Source organism: Palaemon carinicauda, chromosome 12 (genome assembly GCF_036898095.1).
Source record: "Palaemon carinicauda isolate YSFRI2023 chromosome 12, ASM3689809v2, whole genome shotgun sequence".
NCBI lineage: Eukaryota > Metazoa > Arthropoda > Malacostraca > Decapoda > Palaemonidae > Palaemon > Palaemon carinicauda.
The window spans coordinates 89,426,193-89,450,936 of record NC_090736.1 but is presented as its reverse complement, the minus strand read 5'-3'; the positions used below and the strand labels follow the sequence as shown (position 1 = coordinate 89,450,936).

Below are 24,744 nucleotides of genomic sequence, written 5' to 3'. Positions count from 1 at the left end.
CATTGGTGGAAGAAGTCAAGACGTCCAGGAACGGGAGGCTGTTGTCGACGCTGTTCTCAAGGGTGAAGTGGAGGACGCTGTTGTCCTCAAAGGTCCTCCTTAGGTTCTCGATGGCTTCGGTGGAAGTAGCTTTGACGAAAGTATCGTCAATATAACGGAAGTAAGCGAGGGGGCACTAGAGTTGGGAGAATACCCTCTCCTCTATTACTCCCATGTAGAAGTTAGCAAAGAGTACGCCCAGGGGCGGGCCCATCGCCATGCCATCCTTTTGTAAGTACATGTGCCCACAATGAGTAGTAAAGGGGGCCCTCTTAGTGCAGATGGCAAGGAGGGTCCGAAGGGCTTGCTCTGGGATATTCAATTCCGGAGTCGTCTCGTCCCTGTAGACTCTATTAGCGATAAGGTCGATGGTTTCGTCAACAGGGACATTAGCGAACAAAGATTCGACGTCCATCGATGCCTTGACCCCGTTGCCGCGGACGTCCTTGATCCTCTCTAGGAATTTGGCAGAGGAGGCTACACAGTGGCGGTCGGGGACATATGGTGTCAAAATCGTGTTCAGTCTCTTAGCCAGCTGGTATGTAGGCTTAGGGCATTGGCTGATGATATGTCGAAGTGGGTTGCCTTGTTTGTAGGTTTTAACATTGCCGTAGAGGTAACCAGGTCCATAATCCTCCGAAATCATGTCCTGCCCGCTACAGGGCCTCGACCATCAAGGCCTTTGTACGCAGGGCCTTGTCACACTGTTCGTCATGGACTGACACCCACAAGGAGCTGGAAAGGGCCGCACAGGTCCTCATCAATAACGGCTACAGCAACAAGCACGTCCAGCGTGAAGTGAGGACAGCTATAGACAAGTGGTATGGGTCCTCTGCGGTAAAAGGGTCCAACAGCAGAATATCAGCGGGATGAGAAAGCCATTAAAGACATCATCACTAACAACGTGTCACCTACTGATGAGACCACGAAAGTGAAACTCATCATCTATTACCAGACTGAACAAACCCGCAGCTTTATCATGAGGAACAATCCAGCGCCCCCTGATAACAACCCTCTGAAGAAGACAAATGTAGTCTACTCTTATCAATGCCCAGTCCGAGGATGCCCCGGCAAATACATCGGTATGACTACAATGAAACTTTCGAAGAGGATTTCGTGCCACTTTCAGCAAGGTGCTATAAGAAATCATGCTCTACAGCGACATAACACCCAAATTAGCCGGGCAGACATCGTCGCCAATACCAAAATTATCGGCAGCGCCCCGGACAGCAGGCGCTTACGAATATTGGAAGCCCTGTTAATCCAGAACAAGAAACCAGCGTTGAATACGACTCAAGAGATGTTTCTCCTACCATCCTGTCGACGTACCAACACTAGGAACCAAGAACAAGACCCCCAGAACGATGACAACCCCGATCTTGACACCCCAACAAATTGAGAAATCTTCTGGCCGAATGCTGATTTTGGTGGCGAGCATGGTCCGGAATTCCAGTCTGCTGAGCGTGTGAATGGGCTGCCTGACTTTGAGCCCGTCTCGGCGCGCGCCTCAGCCAATCAGGGAGCTCGGATACCTCTCTCAGCGCAGTCCACTGAGTGAGAGAGGAGCCTGCCTGACTTTTTGGCTGGCAACGTGTCACATACTGATCAGACCACGAAAGTGAAACTCATCATCTATTACCATTCCTTCCTACCTCTCAGCCTGGGAGGCTGAGCCGAGCTCGTCGTACATCTGCCACCCGAGCCTATAACCTCCGCTCGACCAATCAAAATTCGAGGCCCCTCTCTACGAACCAGAGCCGGGATATATAAGGACCCAGATCCAGCCAGAGCCTCACTTCTCACCTGAAGACGGAGCAAGCAGTTCCGAAACGCGTAGCGATCCACTCCTGACTTTACCTGTTGTAATTTTCGAGTATTACTTGTACTTGTATTAATTACATCCAGCCTTAACCTGAATTGTATTCTTCACCCACCAGATGAACTTTACCAACTTGCTAGCTAATGTAGCAACCCTGAAAAGAGAATTGTCCGTAGAATCGAGAAATTGGACAAGAAATTGAATTCTGCCGATGCAGCCATAGTATTATCATTATTATTATTATTATTATTATTATTATTATTATTATTAGATCTGAAGATTAGTTGACACACCTGAAAAGTGTTTAAATGCAATAATAAATTTCATAACACATTTTCATAAGAGAGAGAGAGAGAGAGAGAGAGAGAGAGAGAGAGAGAGAGAGAGAGAGAGAGAGAGAGAGAGCCTTATTCTATTTTTGGGTTCCCCCAGGTGCCTCAGTGTGAGGAACCCCGTATATCCACCAGAGTTGCTAATGCATCTTCCGGTGTAATTTGCATCTTCCAGTCTTGGATGGTCTGGATTGCATCTTAGGTGTTTATCGACCTTATTCTTAAATACATCTACGCTCACTCCTGATGTGTTTCTTAGATGAGCTGGCACCGCATTAAATAGTCGCTGCATTATCGATGCTGGTGCGTAGCGGATTAATGTCCTGTGTGCCTTCCTTAGTTTTCCTGGTATAGTTTTGAGCACTATTAATCTACCTCTGTTTGCTCTCTCTGATATTTTAATTCAATGATGTTTTCAGTAATTCCCTCAATTTGCTTCCATGCTTGTACTGTATTATCATATAGCGTTCTCTTTTCCTTTCTAAACTGTACAATTTTAAAAATTGCAGTCTTTCCCAGCAGTAAAGGTCCATAACTTCTTCTATTGTAGCAGTAAGGGACCTTTGCACACTCTCTATTTGTGCAATATCATTTTGGCAGTGTGGGTACCATATCACATTGCAGTACTCAAGTGTACTACTGTACGTACATAAGTTTTGTACAGCATAACCATGTGTTCAGCTTTTCTAGTTTTAAAGTGTGTGAATAGCATTAACATTTTTACTTTACATTTAGCCAACAGTGTTGCTATTTGGTCGTTGCATCAAATATTCCTGTTTAACATTACACCAAGGTCTTTAATTGCATCCTTGTTTGTGATTGTTTCATTATTAGGTCCCCTGTATGCATATACCATTCTTTCTCTGTTTCCATAATTTATTGATTCAAATTTATCGGAGTTAAATACCATCCTATTTATCTCAGCCCATTCATATATTTTGTTTAGATCTCTTTGTAATGAGTTCCTATCTTCATCACAAGTAATTTCTCTATTTATTCTTGTGTCATCGGCGAGACTTCTCACTACAGTGTCTTTAATATTACAGTCTATGTCTGAGATCATAATAACAAACAGCAGTGTAGCTAATACCGTACCCTGTGTAGCTGGAACTCCATCTGGCCCAGCCATTGATCCATTTTTAATTTCACTTGTAGCCTGCATAATATCTGCTTCATTAATATCTATATCCGTTAGATATTCAATATTTTCTTCTCTCATTACTGTTTCATTATTCTTATTCGCAATTCTTGGCGTGAATTCACTCTTATATTTTTCTGCTATGTTGCATATTTCCTTTTTTTTATTCGATAACCGTCCTTCAATTCTTGAGGGCTTATTTCTAATCTCCCTTTATTCATCTCTTTTGCATAGGAGTAAAGTACTTTGGGGTTTTTCTTGATATTTTGAAGTGTCCTTTCTTTCAAGTCCTTTTTTTCATTTTCTTTCGATCGTATAATTTTTTTTCCTGCATTTTCTATCTTACTTTTTATTTCCATCATTTTCCATACTTTTTTTTTCTTTTGCAAGATTTTTCTTCCACTTTCTAATTTTCTGAAATAAGATCCTTCTGTCTCTTGGTATTCATGTCTGATGTTTTTTTTTTTTTTCGGTACATATTTTTCAACAATTTTCTCCAGTATTTTGTACAGTATTTCCATATTTACCTGTATGTTATCTCTTACTAATACATTTTTCCAATCTATTTCAATTCTTCATTTATTTCTGACCATTTTACATTCTTACTAGAAAAATTATATTTTCCATATCCTTTCCATCGTTTTGTGCTTTGTATATCTCTGCGTTCACTTGCTTTGGAATGGACTATTAATTCTATGACAATGTGGTCTGAAATTCCTCATTCACAAATACTAAATCTAGGACATTGTCCTTTCTTGTTGGAATGTGGTTTATTTGTTGCATATTATGTTCTAATAGCATATCTTGAAGCTTTCCATATTGCCTCTTATCTTCTGTGCTACTATTACTCTTTTTCATATATATATATATATATATATATATATATATACAACCACTTTCTTCTATCCGTTCTTTCCAATCCACGAAAGGAAAGTTAAAATCTCTGGATAGGAGTATATCCTAGTCTTTATGGTTTCTACATATATCATCTATTTTTTTCTATTATTATGTCAAACTCCATAGTATTTGGGGGTCTGTAAACTACAATATTCACTAATTTTTCATATTCAAATTCTAACACAATCAATTCACATTCTGTGTTGCTGTATTTTTCACAGCCTTTTCCTTGATTTATGTCTCTTCCATATATTGCGGTTCCCCATTGATTTCCATTTGTTCTGTCTGATCTATATGTTTAAAAACCCTTTACTGTATATGGTCATCACTGCCAGTCTCTTTGGAATACCATGTTTCACTTATATTTAATATATCTAGTTTTTCAATTTGGGTTACTTCTTCTAAGAACTCTATTTTCCTTTTAGAGTTACTTGTGACTAAACCCAGTGAGAGAGAGAGAGAGAGAGAGAGAGAGAGAGAGAGAGAGAGAGACGCCCAATGCAAAGGAACGTGGGCTGTTGGAAATCATGGCGCGGCAAGGTTTTGTATTGCGAATATCTGAGTTTTTATTTAATAGGTATTTCGGTGTCTGTCGCATATAAGTGAAATCGTAAAGTATAAACTTTCCTACAGCGCGGCCTGACAGTAATTTAATTCTCGTTAACCGGTTTTTATTTCTATGCCTGTAATGAGAGTTACTTGTAAACAGGAATATTAATGTACTTTCTTTGGTAAACTAATCTATTGTGACCCTTGATGACACGTAAATGTAAAAGGAAAGTAACCTGCCGTCATATCTTAATTATATAATTTTTTTTTCCAGCAAGTCTCGTCTTTACTGGGGCTACCACCTCGCCCCTCTCCATACCCTGACTGGAGTAATGTAATGTTTGGCGAAATATCGGATGCTTTGGCTGGAAAACTTGGTGTGAGTTGCTCATTAAATTTCCTGTTTGCTTGTTTTTGAATGTTTATTTTATTAATTGATATAATGCAGCAATTGGATGGGGATTCTTTTGTAGCTAAATGTGAGTGATACATTATGAAGTACATAGGGTGACCATTGTACTTTCAAAGTGAGGACCTTGCTGATTTGTTCTTTAGTTATGGTGGAAAGTAGGTAAATATGCAGGTACTGCCCTCGGTTATAGTATCCTTTGTGATAATAGCTACTGTTTTTTTTTTTTAGTAGCTTGTATTGTTCAAGGGCAAAGTTCATTTTTCAATATTTAACTTAGCCGGTGATTATATAGCTGCAACTCTGTTGCTCGACAGACAACTCTACGGTAAAAATTCGCCAGCGATCGCTACACAGGTTGCGGGTGTGCCCAACAGCACCATCTGTCGTCCAGATACCCAGTTCTCAATGTAAACAAAGACTCATTTTTCTCTCTGTCGAGGTGTCGACAAGACGTACTTACTCGCTGTTGCTAAACTGGAGTTTTTTCACAACTAATTGGTGAAGTACTTTATTCTAGTTTTGAGCTTTCGCTAGGGTTTCTCTTCACACAAATCCTTGAACTCTTTTTGATAACGGATTCTTTGTCGATGACTTTTTGATAGTTTTTTGAATTTCCCTTTGACCAATTCAAAATGGCTGACCCTTCACAAGTCCCCAAATTTAGGAAGTGCAATACTAGGGACTGTTCAAGGCGTCTTCCGAAGGCTTCTATCGACCCTCACACTGTTTGTTCCAATTGTCGGGATAAAACCTGTCAATTGGAAGATCAGTGTGAGGAGTGCGTTGGCCTTTCGGAATTCGATTTTATCGAATTTCAAAAGTATACACGTAGGCTAGAGAGAGATAGAGTTAGGAGAAGTTCTTCTCGTTCTATTGATATATCCTCTCCTCATGCCCCACAACCTATTCCTTCCCCTGTAGTGGTTGCTCCTAAGCCCCCTCCTGGCACTCAGGAACCTTCGATGGCTGATATGATGCGTGCCATCCAGGCTCTGGGTGAGAGAGTTGAGTCCCTTGCTAGTGACCGTAATCAGCTCATGGCGGATGTGAAGGAGCTTAAGTGCAAAAGTGCAGTGGGAAGTGCTAAAGTGCCGAGTGATAGTGTTGTGGATAGTGTTGCGCTTGAGGGTTCGTCTGTTCGTGCCTGTCGTCCTCCTAGTCCGGGACCTCTTGCAAGCTCCCAAGTCCAGGGGAGAAGCAATGTCGTACGACAAATGGGTTCGAGAGGCTTTAATCAGCGAACAGACGTTCCCTCCGTGGTATCGGGCGTATCTACCCAAGATCGCTCCTACCTAACTAAGACGACAGAGCCCATTTATACCTCGTCTTCGGAAGGTGTTTCTCGCAAGAAACCCTGGACCAAGGTCTCACGACCGTTAAAACGCGTCGGTCCCTTCAGCGCAAGTCCAACGGCCCGGTTGTAGCCACTGGGTCAGTTCGGACTTGCTGCCGTCATCCGATGACTGCTCACCGCCTAAGAGAGGCAAAGCGGTACCGCTTCGGACAGTAACCCCGTCTGTCGCCGCACCTGATCCCGTAGACCCTAAGTGGTCTCTTCTGCAAGACATGCAGTCTAAACTGACGTCTCTAATGCAGGACTTTCGTGCGGAGAAGGTTGCTGCCGCACCAGCTAGTGCAGTACCTAGCCTACAACCTTCCACACGATCGGTTGTGCGTCCGGTGGACGCTGAGGTAACCTTCTCACGCACACCAGTTGAGAGAGTTCCTCCTCCCATGCGTTCCAGTGTGATCTGCCAGCCGCATGTTGACGTTAAGAGACGCTCGGAGGTTGCCGTTGACGTTCTGGAGGTTCAACAACCGTCAAGAGTTGCTTTGTTTTGACGCGGTGCGTCAACCTCCGCAACCCAGTGTGATTTCCACTGCGCACCCACATCAGTCCAGACAGTCTGGAGTAGACGCTGTGCGTCCCCGCGCTGCCATGGTTGTTGCCAGCTCACAGACTGGGCAGCAGTTCCATGACGTTGCGTCCGGCTCAGTCACGCATGCACCCGTGCGACCGGACTCAGCGAACCAGCCGTTTCCCACTCCGTTGCCGTTTCCTCATCAGTTGTCGGATGAGGAACTTTCTGATGATGATGGTGCTGCACACATAGATGAACCACTATCAGATTTGGACGAGCCTAAGTCTACTCAACCCTCTTTGGACTTTAGAAAAGTTTTGGCCATCTTCAAAGAGTTGTTTCCGGACCAGTTTGTTTCTGTGGCTCCTCGTTCTCCGCCGTCAGAGTTTGTGTTAGGCATGCCGTCTAACACTCCTGCCTTTACTAGACTCGTCCTCGCACGCTCGTCCAAGAGAGCTTTGCGGGTGATAGGAGAATGGTTGCAGTCCAAGAAGAGTTTAGCGAAGACAGCCTTTGCGTTTCCCCCTGCTAGACTCTCTTCTAGATCGAGCGTCTGGTATGCCACGGGAGAAGTTCTCGGCTTGGGAGTTCCTGCCTCTGCCCAGGGCGACTTCTCAAGTCTTGTAGACTCTCCCCGCCGCCTTGCCATGAGACGCTCAAAGATATGTTGGTCATCTTCGGACCTGGACCACCTTTTGAAAGGTATCTTTAGGGCCTTCGAAGTTTTTAACTTCTTAGACTGGTGTCTAGGAGCCCTAAGCAGAAAGACCTCTCCGACAGAGAAAGAGACTTCCTTGCTCATTATGTCCTGCATGGACAAGGCCGTACGTGATGGGTCTAATGAGCTTGCTGCATCATTTGTGTCCGGAGTCCTTAAAAAGCGTGAAAACCTATGCTCATTCCTTTCAGCTGGAGTTACACAGTGCCAGAGATCTGAGCTTCTCTTTGCTCCTCTTTCCAAGTGCCTTTTTCCAGAAGCCCTGATTAAGGAAATAGCCGCTTCATTGGTGCAGAAAGACACTCATGATCTTGTTGTGTCCTCCGCTCGCAAAGCTCCCCCTTTGCCTACCTTGTCAGCTAGACCAAGGATAGACACTCCAGCGTCCCGTTTTATTCCGCCCTTTCGTGGCAGAGCCTCCAGCAGAGGAGGTGCTCGTGCCGAAGGGAAACGAGGAAAGAAGAAAGGATCCAAGTCCTTTAAGGGCAGAGTTTGACTGCCCGCATCTTCAGACAGCAGTGGGAGCCAGACTCAAGAACTTCTGGCAGACCTGGGAGAAGAGAGGCGCAGATGCACAATCTGTGAAGTTGCTCAGAGAGGGGTACAAGATCCCTTTTGTACGGAAACCCCCTCTAGCAACGTCTCCCATCGATCTCTCTCCCAGGTACAGAGAGGAAGACAAGAGACGAGCCTTGAAACAGGAAGTGTCTCTTTTACTAGAGAAGGGAGCGGTGGTCAAAGTCTCGGACCTTCAATCTCCGGGATTCTACAACCGACTCTTCTTGGTGCCAAAGAAGACAGGAGGGTGGAGGCCGGTGCTAGACGTCAGTGCTCTGAATGTCTTTGTCACAAAGCAGACGTTCTCCATGGAGACCACAAAGTCAGTCTTAGCAGCGGTCAGAAGGGAAGACTGGATGGTCTCTTTAGACCTAAGGGACGCCTACTTCCACGTCCCCATCCACCCGGACTCCCAACCTTTTCTGAGATTCGTTTTCGAAAAGGTTGTCTACCAGTTTCAAGCCCTGTGCTTTGGCCTAAGCACAGCTCCTCTTGTGTTTACGAGGCTGATGAGGAATGTAGCCAAATTCCTTCATTTATCGGACATCCGAGCCTCCCTCTATTTGGACGACTGGCTTCTCAGAGCTTCTTCCAGTCGTCGCTGTCTGAAGGATCTAAAGTGGACTCTAGATCTGACCAAGGAATTGGGTCTCCTTGTCAATATGGAAAAGTCACAACTGGTCCCATCCCAAACTATTGTGTATTTAGGGATGGAGATTCACAGTCTAGCTTTTCGGGCTTTTCCGTCGGCCCCCAGAATAAGCCAAGCCCAGTTATGCATCCAGAACATGCTGAAGAAGGAACAATGCTCAGTCAGGAAGTGGATGAGTCTGGTAGGGACGCTATCATCCCTGGAACAATTTGTGTCATTAGGAAGACTACACCTCCGTCCTCTTCAATACCATCTAGCTTTTCACTGGAAAAAGGACAAGACGCTAGAAGCGGTCTCGATCCCCATTTCCGAAAAGATGAAGTCTTGCCTGACTTGGTGGAAGGACAGTATCAACCTAAGAGAGGGTCTTCCCCTGGCTGTTCAGACTCCCAACCACGTTCTCTTCTCGGACGTAGGCTGGGGCGCGACATTAGATGGTCGGGAATGTTCGGGACTGTGGAACTCGAGTCAAAGGATCATGCATATCAACTGCAAGGAGCTGCTGGCAGTACATCTGGCCTTGAAAAGCTTCAGGTCTCTCCTTCGAGGCAAAGTGGTGGAAGTGAATTCGGACAACACCACTGCCTTGGCGTACATCTCCAAGCAAGGAGGGACCCACTCACTGACGTTGTACGAGATCGCAAGGGACCTGCTCATCTGGTCAAAAGGTCAAAACATATCACTAGTAACGAGGTTCATCCAAGGCAACTTGAATGTCATGGCAGATTGTCTCAGTCGGAAAGGGCAAGTAATTCCAACGGAATGGACCCTCCACAAGGATGTATGCAAGAAACTTTGGGCCACTTGGGGCCAACCAACCATAGATCTCTTTGCAACCTCGATGACCAAGAGGCTCCCAATATATTGCTCACCAGTCCCGGACCCAGCAGCAATACATATAGATGCCTTTCTCCTAGATTGGTCGCATCTAGATCTACTGTATACGCATTCCCACCGTTCAAGATTGTCAACAAGGTACTGCAGAAGTTCGCCTCTCACGAAGGGACAAGGTTGACGCTAGTTGCTCCCCTCTGGCCCGCGAGAGAATGGTTCACCGAGGTACTTCGATGGCTAGTAGACGTTCCCAAAAGTCTTCCTCTTAGGGTGGACCTTCTACGTCAGCCACACGTAAAGAAGGTACACCAAAGCCTCCACGCTCTTCGTCTGACTGCCTTCAGACTATCGAAAGACTCTCGAGAGCTAGAGGCTTTTCGAAGGAGGCAGCCAGTGCGATTGCTAGAGCAAGGAGAACATCCACCCTTAGAGTCTACCAATCGAAGTGGGAAGTCTTCCGAAACTGGTGCAAGTCAGTATCTGTATCCTCGACCAGTACCTCTGTAGCTCAAATAGCTGACTTTCTCCTATACCTGAGAAAAGGACGATCACTTTCAGCTCCCACTATCAAGGGCTACAGAAGCATGTTGGCATCGGTCTTCCGGCATAGAGGCTTAGATCTTTCCAACAATAAAGATCTTCAGGACCTCCTTAAGTCTTTTGAGACCACGAAGGAGCGTCGTTTGGTTACACCTGGTTGGAATTTAGACAGGTTTGAGCCGCTACAATCAGCCTCCCTGAAAGATCTCACCTTAAAGACACTTTTCCTGGTATGCTTAGCCACAGCTAAAAGAGTCAGTGAGATTCATGCCTTCAGCAAGAACATCGGATTTTCGTCAGAAAAAGCTACATGTTCGCTACAACTTGGTTTTCTAGCCAAAAATGAGCTGCCTTCTCGACCTTGGCCGAAATCGTTCGATATTCCCAGCTTATCGAATATGGTAGGCAATGAACTAGAAAGAGTCTTATGCCCTGTGAGAGCTCTTAAGTTCTATTTAAAGCGAACTAAACCTTTACGAGGCCAATCTGAAGCTTTATGGTGTTCAGTTAAGAAGCCATCTTTGTCTATGTCAAAGAATGCTTTATCCTACTTTATCAGACTGTTAATACGAGAAGCTCATTCACATCTGAGTGAGGAAGACCAAGCATTGCTTAAGGTGAGGACACACGAAGTTAGAGCTGTCGCAACTTCCGTGACCTTTAAGCAAAATAGATCTCTGCGAAGTATAATGGACGCAACCTATTGGAGAAGCAAGTCAGTGTTTGCGTCTTTTTATCTAAAGGATGTCCAGTCTCTTTACGAGGACTGCTACACACTGGGACCATTCGTAGCAGCGAGTGCAGTAGTGGGTGAGGGCTCAACCACTACAATTCCCTAATTCCATACCCTTTTAATCTTTCTCTTGAAATGTTTTTATTGTTGTTTTTTGGGTTGTCCGGAAGGCTAAGAAGCCTTTCGCATCCTGGTTGATTTGGCGGGTGGTCAAAGTCATTTCTTGAGAGCGCCTAGATTAGGGGTTTTGATGAGGTCCTGTTGTATGGGTTGCAACCCTTGATACTTCAGATCCTAGGGGTCGATCAGCATCCTAAGAGGATCGCGAGGCTCCGTAAGGAAGACGTACTTAAAAGGCAGTGTAATTGTTCAAGTCGACTTCCTTACCAGGTACCTATTTATTTTGTTTTTGTTATTTTGATAACTTCTAAAATGAAATAAAAACTCTTAGCTCATAAAAGTGTAAACATATATTGCTGGTCTCTACCCACCCCCCTGGGTGTGAATCAGCTATATAATCACCGGCTAAGTTAAATATTGAAAAATGTTATTTTGATAATAAAATAAATTTTTGAATATACTTACCCGGTGATTATAAATTAAATGACCCTCCCTTCCTCCCCAATAGAGACGCAGTGGGACGAGGAGAAAATTGAGTCTTTGTTTACATTGAGAACTGGGTATCTGGACGACAGATGGCGCTGTTGGGCACACCCGCAACCTGTGTAGCGATCGCTGGCGAGTTTTTACCGTAGAGTTGTCTGTTGAGCAACAGAGTTGCAGCTATATAATCACCGGGTAAGTATATTCAAAAATTTATTTTATTATCAAAATAACATATTTTGAATAAATAAACTGGAAACATCTATATACAGGATTTTTCTAAGAATATAAGTTCTTAAATTGTGTACAGTATTGTGCATTTATTTTTACAGAAGTATGTGAAAACATTGAATATTTCTCATATGAAAGTTTTGTGGGTTTTTAAGGTATCACTTATGAAAGGGTCAGTGCAGAAGTTCGAGATCATCATTTCAATGGCAGATAGTGAAGAATATTAATTGTAGCAGCATAGAGTCAACTATAATTGGTCAGCAAGCATCACTATTACAATTTTGTTTTAAAGCACCTGTTTATTTTTCACCATAAGCTTTATTTGGTAACTTTTAGCTTGTGATTTTATCCTTTACATGTCAATGCAAAGATGAAATGTATTGTTTTTTTTTCAGCTATGTCCAAAAATACCAACCCCTGAAGAACTTGGATTTTTCCGTGAGCGTGAGGAATGTATCACATATGTAGGAGGAGAAACCGCAGCCCTGAAGCATTTAGAAGAGCGCTTGAGATCAGAAGAGGATGCATTTAGGTGATTTTGGGTTTACTTCTTAGTTTATTTTAAGTCTCTTCCTTTTATTGCATCATATATCTTTTCAAAGCTTGCACTTCTGTAACATATGTAAAGCATTCTGTATTGCCTAATATTGGTAGAAAGTAGGGTATCTTTAAAAATAATTCTTGTGTTTTTAGAGAGACTGATATTAATGACATATACTTTGAGATCTTTTGTGTCACTGTATTTTAAACATGTGTCAATGTTTAATCTGGGTATCAGGAAAATTCTGATCACATGCTTATACCCCCATGGTTTTTTTAGTTATCAATGTATTTTTCAATCCTTGCCTGTCACCCTTTTCAACTACAGTACTTTCTTGTTTGGTAATTCAGTCCTCTTAAAGTACTCTAGCAATGAGTTTCAGAATTTGCAGTCATGCATCCTTAGAATTTTCTCCTTTATCTTTTTAAGGTATTAAGAAGAACAGATCTTATTTATTGCCACATAGATGTTAATTAGTTCAATTTTTCGTGAAACTGTCTGGAATTCATGTCCAATTCATGGAAGAAGGAAAAGATATACCATGATAGAAATTGAAAGTATATATTTCACTATAATATGCAAAATCCTTTGTTCTCACTGGACAGAACCCCTGGTAAAACGAATGAGAAAGAAAACATTTTCCTCTCCAGCCACTCACCATTATGACTTTTCATTCTTTAAAAATCTTTAACATCAGTTTTAATAATTTTTCCCGTATCCTTCATATTGATGATTAAAGTGGTGTAGTTCTTACATCCATTATGAATGTCCGAAATAGATCTTTCAACTTCAACAAGCATAGATTTTATGAACAAAACAGCGTCAAAATATTTCAGTGAAGCTCCCTTGATGTTTATATTGTTTTTGTTTCTGGAAATTTGATATGTTGATGTTATCCCTTAAAATTAAGAGATTTCTTGTATACTTTCCTTCCAATGTGGTAGTGCCTCTAGCAAAGCAATGAAACTTACCAGCATCTAACAATAATAAGACATTTTCATACTATTTTATCAATGTGTAGAAGTTACTTTATTTCTTTGTGAATACAAACATCTGAGGTATTTGAATGGGTCACTCCTAGTCTCGTTTTCTATGACCAGACAATCGAAAAAGAAATAAGGTTCGATTGCTACGCAGTTCTACTGCATGGCAGCTTTATGCGCTGCTTCAATGGCTTATGTCAATTGTCTTTTGGTCATTGTGCTAAGAGGAGGCATTCCCTCCTCCTTCCTCCTACAATCACGACTTGTTATAACCACACTTGATACCCTTATAGTTTTTAGTGCTTTGTGCCTTTTCTGTTATCACTGTCAGTAGCTGTGCTGCCATTATTTTTCAGTATAGTGTGTTTTATCAAGTCTAGTACGTCGAGCATCATGCGTTCGTGCCCCGGCCATGATGGGTGCCCTGGTGGCTCTTCATGAGTCGAGTTCATGTTGACCTGCATTCCATTTGCCCCTCATGCTGTGGCAAGGTATGTTCTGTGGAAACTCCATGTTAGAATTGTAGGGAGTGGCCATCCTCCCAGTGGGAGATATATAGTTCTCAACGCGAGAAACGAGCTAAGAGAGATTGTTTTCCTTCCTCATCTTCTTCCAGCAATAGTAAGTGGTGACCATCGTTCTTTTGTTTTAGATTTTCAGACCCAAGGTGCCTTCTCACTTTTGCAGGATTCTCCTGTGAAGGTGTTTAAGATTTAGCCTCATACTCTTTTGCGAACTCCTAAGCATGTGATGAATGGAAATGCCATATCCCCTGTTCGGAGGCAACCCTTTTGGAAGATGCTTACTCTTCCCTAGCTCGTACAGTAGCCTTGTAGCCACATACACCAATGAGCCCATGGCGTCATCTTTCTCCACAAAAAGATTTTCTTGGTTTGCTAAGAAATTGCCATCATCTTTTTAGGATGTTGTACAGACATCCATATTTGTGTCCACAAAAATTCAATTACAGGTTTGGGTGATTTGTCAATATGAACACAGCATCCCTTTCCCAACATCCCGTTTGAATGGGAAAAGTTATAACAGTGTCAACAAACTTTTTAGCTCCACATTTCTTAACCACATACATACCTAAACTCATGTGTGCTGATGTCACAGAATGCGCCACCATCTCTATGCTCTGCCATCCCTACGCACTGCCAACGCTGCGCATAACCTAAACACGCTGCCATCTTATCACGCACTCGCTTGGGCACATAACCTGATCATGCTGTGACCCAAGTACAGTACTGTACATGTTTGTGCCGAATTGCCCCTTTGAACATGCACTACTTTTAACTTTGGATGATGCTCAAATTACTTCAAGCTCACAAGCTTTGACTACTCAGAACATATCCCATCTTTTAGAGGAAATAATCCAGTTAAACCTAATATTCATAGGTCTGTACTCACAAATATTAATCCTAATTTTACTATTTATTCTCAAGCTACTAAAGAGACTAGCAAATCCAGAAATTTCTTTATTCCTAAGCGGATACAGACATCTGAATCATTTATATGGAGTTACTACTTATCATGTTTTCTATGACTGGCCAATAAAAATTTTGGTTGATTGCATTATGTTTCGTGCTGGGTAAACGAAGCGCATGCACAACTAGTAACCGGGAGCTTGCTTACAACGTCTCCTTACAACACTGCTGGTCGCAAAATGAAGAGATTGTTCTATCACTTCTTCCCTTCGATCGAGCCTTTCACATTCATCTCGTTCACCCTTTTAGTGTTTAGCTCTCTTGACCTGTGTTTTTTTCTTTATTCATGGTCATTTGAGTGACTATTCATTAACTGAGAGTTACAAGCGAGTGTTCATGTTCAGTGAATCTCAGTATTTGTTTTTTCCAAGGACAGACGAGTTACTATTGTGGTGTTCTTATGAGCCAGCTGGCCATAGACACAAACCCTCTGTGTCCCTCTTGCCTAGACAATGGGAGAGTTTTTCTCATCTCTAGAAACTTGAAGAGATTTCTACGTTATGAGTGTCCTCTTGGCGGGAATTAGAGATAAATATCATGTTATGCAGCCAGAATCTCTTCAATTTTTCATGTTAAGTATTCTGAAGCCTTATCTTCAAGTGACATGTATTCGTAAGTGTCGATTACACACAGCGAGACTTGGGGAGTTGTGGCAGCAGGTAAACAAAAGCAACCCCCCCCCCACACCCTTGAATTGTACTTACTGACAATAGTCTCTTAAAAACAAACTTTCTACTAACGTAATCTTACCACTGGACTCTTGCACAAAGGGAACAGTAAAACAAAACATAACCTTAAAACTATATTTCCTTACAGCTTTAACAATCACTTAATACTGAAATCCAACATTCAAATATCGGTTATTATCAAAATACACTTAATACAAATCAACTTAAAAGTAAATGAGACAAAATTAACAACTGCACAAACCACAATATTGGAAATTGGACATACACAGCAACTGTCTCCAATAATCAGAGAAACACAATATACATATAATAGCACATGTACGTAGGCTACACAGAAACTGTCTCCAATAATCAGAAAAACACAATACTCAGGTAAGCACTCGTTAAAACCAATACCAACACATTCGCACGAAATACCAAAAACTCTTAAACTTAAATATGTCGTGTGTGGACACCGTAGTCGGCACAAAGCCGAACTGTGTCTTTCAAGAATCACTACCACAGCTCTGTGGTTAACAGTAGACTACACTAGGTGGCAATTTGCCACAACTGCCTCCCTGATTGTGGTTGGGGTCATCATCATCATCATCATCATCATCATCATCATCATCATCAATCGAAACTTATATCAGGCCTGGTTATCAACAATAGATCCAAAAAAACTTTCCAAAGGAGGAATTACGGCCTACAAATAAGAAAAAAGAAAAACTTACGAACACTTATAGCTAACTAAACTATCACACTATAATCAAAGATAAATAATAAACTTTCTATCATTCAAGATCGCGCCTAACAAAGATAAACGAAAACACTGTACGTTCGCTTATACAAAAATCACTTCTAAGCCAGCTGGTCGATGAACAAAAAAATAATAATCCAGCATTCAGGACACAACTGATTCCTGCTACAGTCAAATAGAAAATGTATTCGCCCAAGACATTCATCACCGCCCTAACCTAGCTAAAATGTAAACAAAAAACCTCAATTATACCAACAGTGTTTCCCCACTAAAAACAACCATTACACCAACTACCTCTCGCTCGGTGGCGCGGGCCGTAGACACACACACACAAACACATGCATACCCGCTCTCTCTCTCTCTCTCTCTCTCTCTCTCTCTCTCTCTCTCTCTCTCTCTCTCTCTCTCTCTCTCTCTCTCTCTCAATTTGGCAAGACCAAAGCAACTGAAATAATTAATCCTCCACAGTCCTCCCCCCTTACTTTGCCAAATCCTCACAACACTTACCTATTTTCTCATTACCTAGTCGCAATCAGGAACATGGCCTAGGCTTCAAGTAACTGGGCCTTCATATACCTGTACTCTCACATTCCCTTATTCCGTATCGTTATCATTCATTGTACTATTACGATTCCCGTCTATGTTCCGCTCATCTCAAGACATCATGCACTATTCCATCTACCTCGATTTCATCTGGCCCTAAAATCCCACTATTTTCTGTCAACAATTCATCCATTACATTGAAACTATTTTCTACTTTAACAAAAGAATCATTCATACCACTTATCATTCTCCTATCTTTCACTCTCGCGTTCGTCATACGTTCTCTTACCACCTCTGACGAAACACCACATATACTATAAGTATCGTTCATACTCGTCCAAGTTTCATCTGTATTAATACATTTATCTTTCATACTCACCTGTACATTTACACCCTTGTCCTGCCTATTCCGATTCCCACCAATAACTACAAAATTTCCGTGTCTTTTATCGCCACTAAAATTTTCCAAAGACTTCTTTTTCCTTCCATACTTGACTAACACCAATTGCTTATCTTGTAAACCCAAATGGTATTTTTCCTTTGTTTTTTATAGACTGCAGATTTCTTAGCTCCAGAGTTATGTTATTTTGTGCAAGTTAGCAAGAAGAGGAGCTTTAGGAACTTGTTGGAGAATTGGTAATGTTACTCCTCTATGTAAATGTGTTTGTGGTAGCTCAAGTCCAACTGATTACTGCCCAATTTCCATAGCTCCCGTATTATCTAAAGTTTTTGAACGTCTTGTGGCTAAATGTCCTAATAGGTTTGCTGAAGGTAATCATCTATTCCCTAGTTTGCAATTTGGTTTTCGTAAAGGCCTTGGAGCATGTGATGCCCTTCTTACAATCTCCAGTGCTGTACAGAAATCCCTTGATTGTGGTCAGGAAGTTCGTATGATTGGCCTTGATTTTAGTGCTGCCTTTGACCAAGTTAATCATGAGGCCCTTGTTGTCAAACTCAAACATTTGGGAGTGGGTGGGTCATTTCTTAGCATTATTATTGATTTTTTAAGTAATGGATCTCAAAGAGTTGTTGTTGAAGGGAACCATAGTGAGTATAGGAATGTAATAACTGGTGTTCCACAGGGTAGTGTTCTTGGCCCATTACTTTTCATACTACTGTATAAACACATGACATGTGGTTTGGACTAGAAAGCAAGCTTGTTGCATATGCAGATGATGCTACTCTCTGCATCAATTCCATCCCCTGAATGTAGATCTGGGGTTGCTGAATCCCTTAATAGAGATCTAGCTAAAATTAGTGCATGGTGCAAATTATGGGGTATGAAGTTGAATCCTAACAAAACTCAAAGTATGATTGTAAGTAGGTCAAGGACAGTTGCTCCTCAACATCCGGATCTCAGTATTGATAATGTTTCTTTAGCTTTGGATGGTAGCTCATTCTTAGCCAAAAAGGTAGGATCAGGGTATAAATTAACTTCACCATTGTCTGTAAATTCTATGTGACCTTCATCTCTAGAGAGAGCCACAATTTCACCAATCCGAGAACCAAAAGCCATTGCTATTAGTAAAATTACTTTTTGAGATAAATCTCGTAAAGACGCTGTCTGATTGTCAATATCCGAAGCCAGTTGTAAAACTTTATCCAATGACCAGGAGATCGGCCTCGGTGGAACTGCTGGTCTCAACTTGATGCAAGCTTTCGGAATCTTGCTGAAAAGGTCCGAGTTGAAATCTATGTCAAAGGCATACAAGATGGGTCTAGCTAGGGCCGACTTGTACGACACAATCATGGTGGATGCTAAACCTTTTGCATGTAAATCGATCAGAAAGCCTAAACAAAAATCCATAGCGATAGAAGAAGGATTTTTATCTTTCACATATCGAACCCATTTCTTCCACAAAGTTTCATACTGATTCAAAGTAGTAGAAGCTTTTTCATTTTCCGCAAATGCCAATTTGTCCCGTTGAATTTTGAATCTTTTTTCCAGGGCTAGTGCGAAAAAATCTTGAAATGAAGGGCTTTCGTTTTCCAGGATGAAGCGAAGAGTCTTCCTCTCTACTTCTTGAGACAGACTCGGGCTGGGTAGAGGAACTAGCATGGGGTTCATCTCTGTCATCAAGTAAAACCAGTTGCTCTTCGGCCATAGAAGAGCAACCAGGGCTGCTGTCCCCTTGAACGATCGAAGCTTGTCCAACACCTTCAAGAGAAGATTACTTTACTTTACTTTGATGGCTGCTTTTCTGGTCCCATACAGCAGGGGAACCCCACTCTCTACAGGACTTCCACTGTCGTTTTACCTTGTTCGTTCACAGTATTTATCTTTTCAAGTCACATATTGTTCATTTACTGTTAAATCGTCACTGTTAAAAGACTCATGAAATAAGTGTCTTCAGTTTCCTCTTGAAAGCCTTAATGTCTTCAATCATTTGAATGTTTCGTGGGAGCTTATGATATAGTCTCGGGGCCCTATATTTAAAGGCTCTAGAGCCTAAAGTAGACATAAATCTAGGTCCAACAATTTGAAGCCATCTGTAACTATTCTCGTGTTGACACGATTTGTTGGCTGCGCAATACTGTATGTAGCAATTCTCTTAAGTATTTTGGACGACCGGTTCTGATAACTTGGTGGGTTATTGTACATATTTTAAATTTAATTCTCGCTTTAGTCGGCAGCCAGTGTAAATCAATTAGTATAGGGGTGATCCTTTCTCTAGGTGAGACACCTTGCTCCTCTGTTTATTATGTTTTGTAATTTCTTAAGTTGGACCTTTGGTAAATTGTAGTAGATAGAGTTGCAGTAGTCAATCCCGGTAATAACACAGTTTATCACAGTTTCTTAACAGAATTTTCGTCCAGGTACTTTTTTATAAACGCAATATTTCTTAGATGATAACCAGCATTTTTTTACATTATTTATTTGGGCATTTAGAGACAGGTTACAGTCAAGAAATACACCTTGATCTCGAACTTTGCTAGATGTCGGCCCTGAGTCATTATTTATGTTCATTTGAATATCACCTGAGTTTCTCACGCCGTTTCTCTTGCCCACCACCATGAATTCAGTTTTGTTCTCATTTAATTTTAGTTGTTTCAATGTCATCCATTCTCTAACACTATCAAGGATTTGGTTTAGAGTTTCAGTAGTGTCATGTATATCATTTATGGAGAAGTAAAATTGTGTGTCATCTGCAAATAGTTTAAACTTCATGCCATGCCTTTGTAGAATTTTCAATAGACCAATAGTATAGATGCAGAATAAGATTGGGCCAAGTACACTCCCCTGGGATACCCCTCTGTTTAAGGGTTCATATGATGAGTTAGAGTTTTCAATTTGTACACAGTAATTTCTACCAACCCAGTAGTATTTTTGGTATTTGAAAGCTTGATCTTCAACGCCGATGGGCCGTGGATCATTAAGTAGCAGTCCATGCACATCTGTATCAAAAGCAGCACTGAGATCGAGCAATTATAAAATACCACATTTATTTTCATCCCTCATATCTAGCATATCATTTACAACAGAGCAGATGGCTGTCTCCGTAGAGTATAGTTTTCTGTAGGCAGATTGGTTGTCAGGCAAAGCTTCTATTACTTCTAAGTGGCTGACTAGTTGTTCAAGAATTACATATTCAAGCACTTTTGAGACAAAGGATAGATTTGAAATAGGTCTATATGAGCTTAATTCCTGGTAGTCCAGTGCATTTTTCAGAACTGGTGTGACTATAGCCATTTTCTCAGATTTAGGAAACTTACATTCATCAATGCTTGCATTTGCTATTCTTATTATTATTTCGACTAGACTAGAAAAGTCTCTCTCCAATTACTTCAGATATTGGCATAGGATCGATCGCGCAGTTTGTTTTCTTTGGTCTCTGGTGATGTCATCTTGTGTTTTGTTGTTAAATCGTATTAAACGGAATCTATTTTTGGGTGAGGTAGCCATGTCGTCCTGATGGAAGTTCCTTCGTTAGTAGCTTCCTAGGTTATATTTGACTACAGTGATATATCCCAGAGAATTTACCAAAGGCATCCAGAATTCTAACTCCTGGAGCGAATATCCCTTAAAGATTTTTTAAAACGGATATCGCATAATATCAGAGGACCTATTCTTGACACGTCGCATAGCTATCTACACCCCTAATAGCGTTTTCGCTTCGAGGGGAAAGTGGCAAGAATATAGGAGAGCCGTTATTAAGGCAACGCTCTTACTGTACTGTAAACAGGCGCCACCCCACCACCTCGTGGTGCCATCTAGCCATTCTTTGTAGCTTTGTAGGTTTTACAGATACAGTACATTAGGGAGGGATTCGTTATCCTTTTGTCAAAAGGAGGGTGGGTCCATCAGGACGACATGGCTACCTCACTCAAAAACAGATTTTTCGCTTTGCTCAAAATCCGTTTTTTGGGCTCAGGCCATGTCGTCCTGATGGAAGTTTACCAGAGCATTAATGTATCTGTGGATTTTCAATAGTGCCGTTCATCTCGAGATATATTTTCCTTTGGTCTTCTGGACCTAGAGACACTTGATGTTACCGTTATACATCATTCAACTGATCATGGCATATGTCAGTGCTTCCTGCCCCCTACAGGGAAGAGTCTGGGTAGACTTTAGGAAAAAAAGCCGAGGATTGTGAGTTCAAGGAACAGACTAGCAAACAGTTTGTATATTAGTGTCGTCATATACATAAAGCATAGTTTGTACTTAGATGGTATTGATCTCTGTAGGTTACTGAAACCTCCCGAGTCTGGTTGTTAATAGAGACAGACAGGTTTATATACATGTAGGAAACCATAATTCAGTAAGATGAACAGTTTAGTACAATCCGTCCTTTCCTGGCTGCTTGGAACAGTAATAACCTTAGTTCCTAATGTTTTCCTAAATATCAATAGGATCAAAAGACGCTCTGACTTTTATTCAAAGTTTAGAATATTTGGGGCGAAATGAGATGCAAAGATTCCTACTATTGTTTATTACAAATGAAAAATAGAAATCATGGTTGTAACAATCAATTACATTTTATGCTGAATGAATCTGCATAAGAGCATAATTAGTAATAACAGAAATATAATAAGCTTCACCTGAAAAGGGAAAACAAGCCCACTCTATGGGAAATATGTGAAAATTTCACTATGTATTCTGTTGTTACAAAGAACACTATGCATATAAGTATGCATGGCACATGTGTTAGTCTATTATGCTTAATGTCACCTGTGTAGTTAGAACAGTATAGTGTCGTCACTAGACACATCACTCACATGATATACCTTAAGAGTCTATCATGTACACCCTTCACTAAAAGTCCCAAACAGTGCACTGTTCTTCGTAGAAGTCAGGCGGCAGGCTTTAGAAGACTACCTGCTGCCACCACAAAATATTTTATCACCTTTAATTGCTTCGCATAGTGTTTGAAGAAGACTCTGGATGATTTCCATCCTGTATAAGCGCGAAGGCTTTCAAACGACATAGTCTGAAAGAAATTTAGAGACGAGGCAACTTTTCTCAGATCATGACCTGCGGGTGTACTGTCTGGATCTGCTCTGCGAATAAAATAGGTGATTTTTGCCCTTATCTGATTCAAAGATAACGTTGAACCTGATGTTTCTCCCCTGAAAAGCTGACCTCCCTTAAAGTCTGAAGTTCTACGAAAATAGACCTTTAGGCATTCCACTGGGCAGAGGGATGCTTCTTCCTTCAGAGGGCAGATTCTCCAGGGACTCCATCTCTTAGTGGGCAGCTCGTTCTTGGTGAGAAACGTCGGGTCCGGAAAGAGGTTCAGTTCTCCGCAGTCTGTGAACTGAATGTGGCCATCATCCCTCGAGAGAGCCACTATTTCACAGACTCTGGCTCCCGAGGCTAGTGCAAATAAGAATATCACCTTTTGAGTCAAGTCCTTTAGAGAACAATCTTCCTTGCTCAGAGTTGATGCTAAGTGAAGAATCTTGTCCAGAGACCATAAAATGGGCTTTGGAGGGGCTGCGGGCCGAAGTTTAGCGCAGGCTTTAGGAATCTTGTTGAAGATTTCGTTAGAGAAGTCTACCTGGAAGGCGTAAAGCACTGGTCTGGTTAGGGCAGATTTGCACGTAGTGATCGTATTGGCTGCTAGACCTTGTTCATGGAGATGGATGAAGAAGGACAAACAAAAATCCGTAGAAATCTCCTTAGGTTTCTTTGCCTTGACAAAGGCCACCCATTTTTTCCAGGAAGACTCATATTGTCTTCTTGTTGACTTTGACTTGTATTCTTCTAAGAAGTCAATACTGTCCCTTGAAATCCCGAACCTTTTCTTGACTGCTAAGGTGAGAAAATCATGAGATGAAGGTTCTGGGACTTCTGTGATGAAGCTGATACAGTCAATTTCTGCACTTGCTGAGTCAAAACTGGATCCGGCAACGGGATCAGCTTCAGGCGTAGTTCTGTTACTAGGGGGAACCAAACGCTGTTGGGCCACTTGTGGGCCACTATTGCTGCTGTCCCGTGAAAGGATCTCAGCTTGTTGAGGACTTTCAGCAGAAGGTTGGTTGGAGGGAACAGGTATATCTTGGACCATCTATTCCAGTCTATAGACATCGCATCCATTGCTTCCGCTAGAGGATCCTCGTACGGGCTACATACTGGGGTAGCTTCTTGTTGTCGCTCATTGCGAAGAGGTCTATCTGCAGTCCTGGGACTTTGCGTAAGATGAAGGAGAATGATCTTGCATCTAGAGACCAATCTGACTCTACTGGGTTGAACCTGGAAAGAGCGTCCGCTGTCACATTGCGGAATCCTTGAAGGTGGACTGCTGACAAGTGCCATCTCTTCTTCTCCGCTAGTCGGAGGATGGCCAGTATTACTTGATTTAATTGAGGCGATCTCGAGCCCTTTCGATTTAGGCATCTCATTACAACCTCGCTGTCTAGAACCAGACGGATGTGGATCGAACAGCGAAGTTTCAGTTTCTTCAGTAAGAGTAAAACTGCCATGGCTTCCAGAAAGTTGATGTAGAAGGTTTTGAAGAGGGGAGACCAGGTTCCTTGGACTTTCCGATGATGAGAGTGGCCCACCCTTCCTTTGAGGCATCCGTGTGAACGGTAGCTGGCGGTGGAGGTGGTTGCAAGGGTACCTTCTTCTTTAGGTTCTTGACCTCTCACCATGGCTTGAGTAGGGATCGCAGATGATTTGGTATAGGTCTCTTTAGATCTCTTCGAGCGTTTGATGCGTATTTTCTCCAAACTCCTGATGCATCTTTTAATTGTGCTCTCAACACTGGGTCTGTCACTGAGGCAAACTGGAGGGACCCCAACACACTCTCCTGTTGCCTTCTTGATATCTAGGCGGATTGAAGGAGTCTCTTGACAGATCCCGCTATCTCTCCTCTTCTTTGATGGAATGGAAAGGCAGTGTGACTGTAAGTCCCAGTGGACACCCAGCCACTGGAACGTCTGAGCTGGAGAAAGACGAAACTTCTCCAAGTTGATCTTGAATCCTAGGTGCTCCAGGAACTGGATCACTTCCTCGGAGGCTTGCGTGTACTCCTCCCTGGATGCTGCCCACACCAGCCAGTCGTCCAGGTAGGCTACCACCTTAATTCCTTTTAGGCGTAATTGATGAATGACTGCATTCGCAAGCTTGGTGAATACCCTTGGAGCTATGTTTAGGCCAAAGGGCATGGCTCTGAAGACGTACTGTCTTTTCTGTAGGTTGAACCCTAGGTAGGGGGAAGCTTGACGGTTGATTGGGATGTGCCAGTACGCATCCGTCATGTCTATGGAGACTGTATATGCCTGTTTGGGCAAAAGGGTCCTTACGTCTTGAAGCGTCAGCATTTTGAACTTGTAGTTCACTATGAACTTGTTGAGTGGTGATAGGTCCAGAATGACTCTGAGCTTTTCCGAGTCCTTCTT

The 24,744-nt window shown here is 42.2% G+C and overlaps 1 protein-coding gene across 1 annotated transcript in view; it reads left to right on the top strand.

The window, feature by feature from the left end:
* Window positions 1-24,744, top strand: part of LOC137650943 (cryptochrome-1-like) — a 145,543-nt gene that overhangs the window by 56,346 nt on the left and 64,453 nt on the right. Inside the window, exons 3-4 of the mRNA XM_068384088.1 lie at window positions 5,049-5,153; window positions 12,313-12,449. Of these exons, the coding sequence (XP_068240189.1) occupies window positions 5,049-5,153; window positions 12,313-12,449 (242 nt within the window). The remainder of the gene's footprint in view (window positions 1-5,048; window positions 5,154-12,312; window positions 12,450-24,744) is intronic.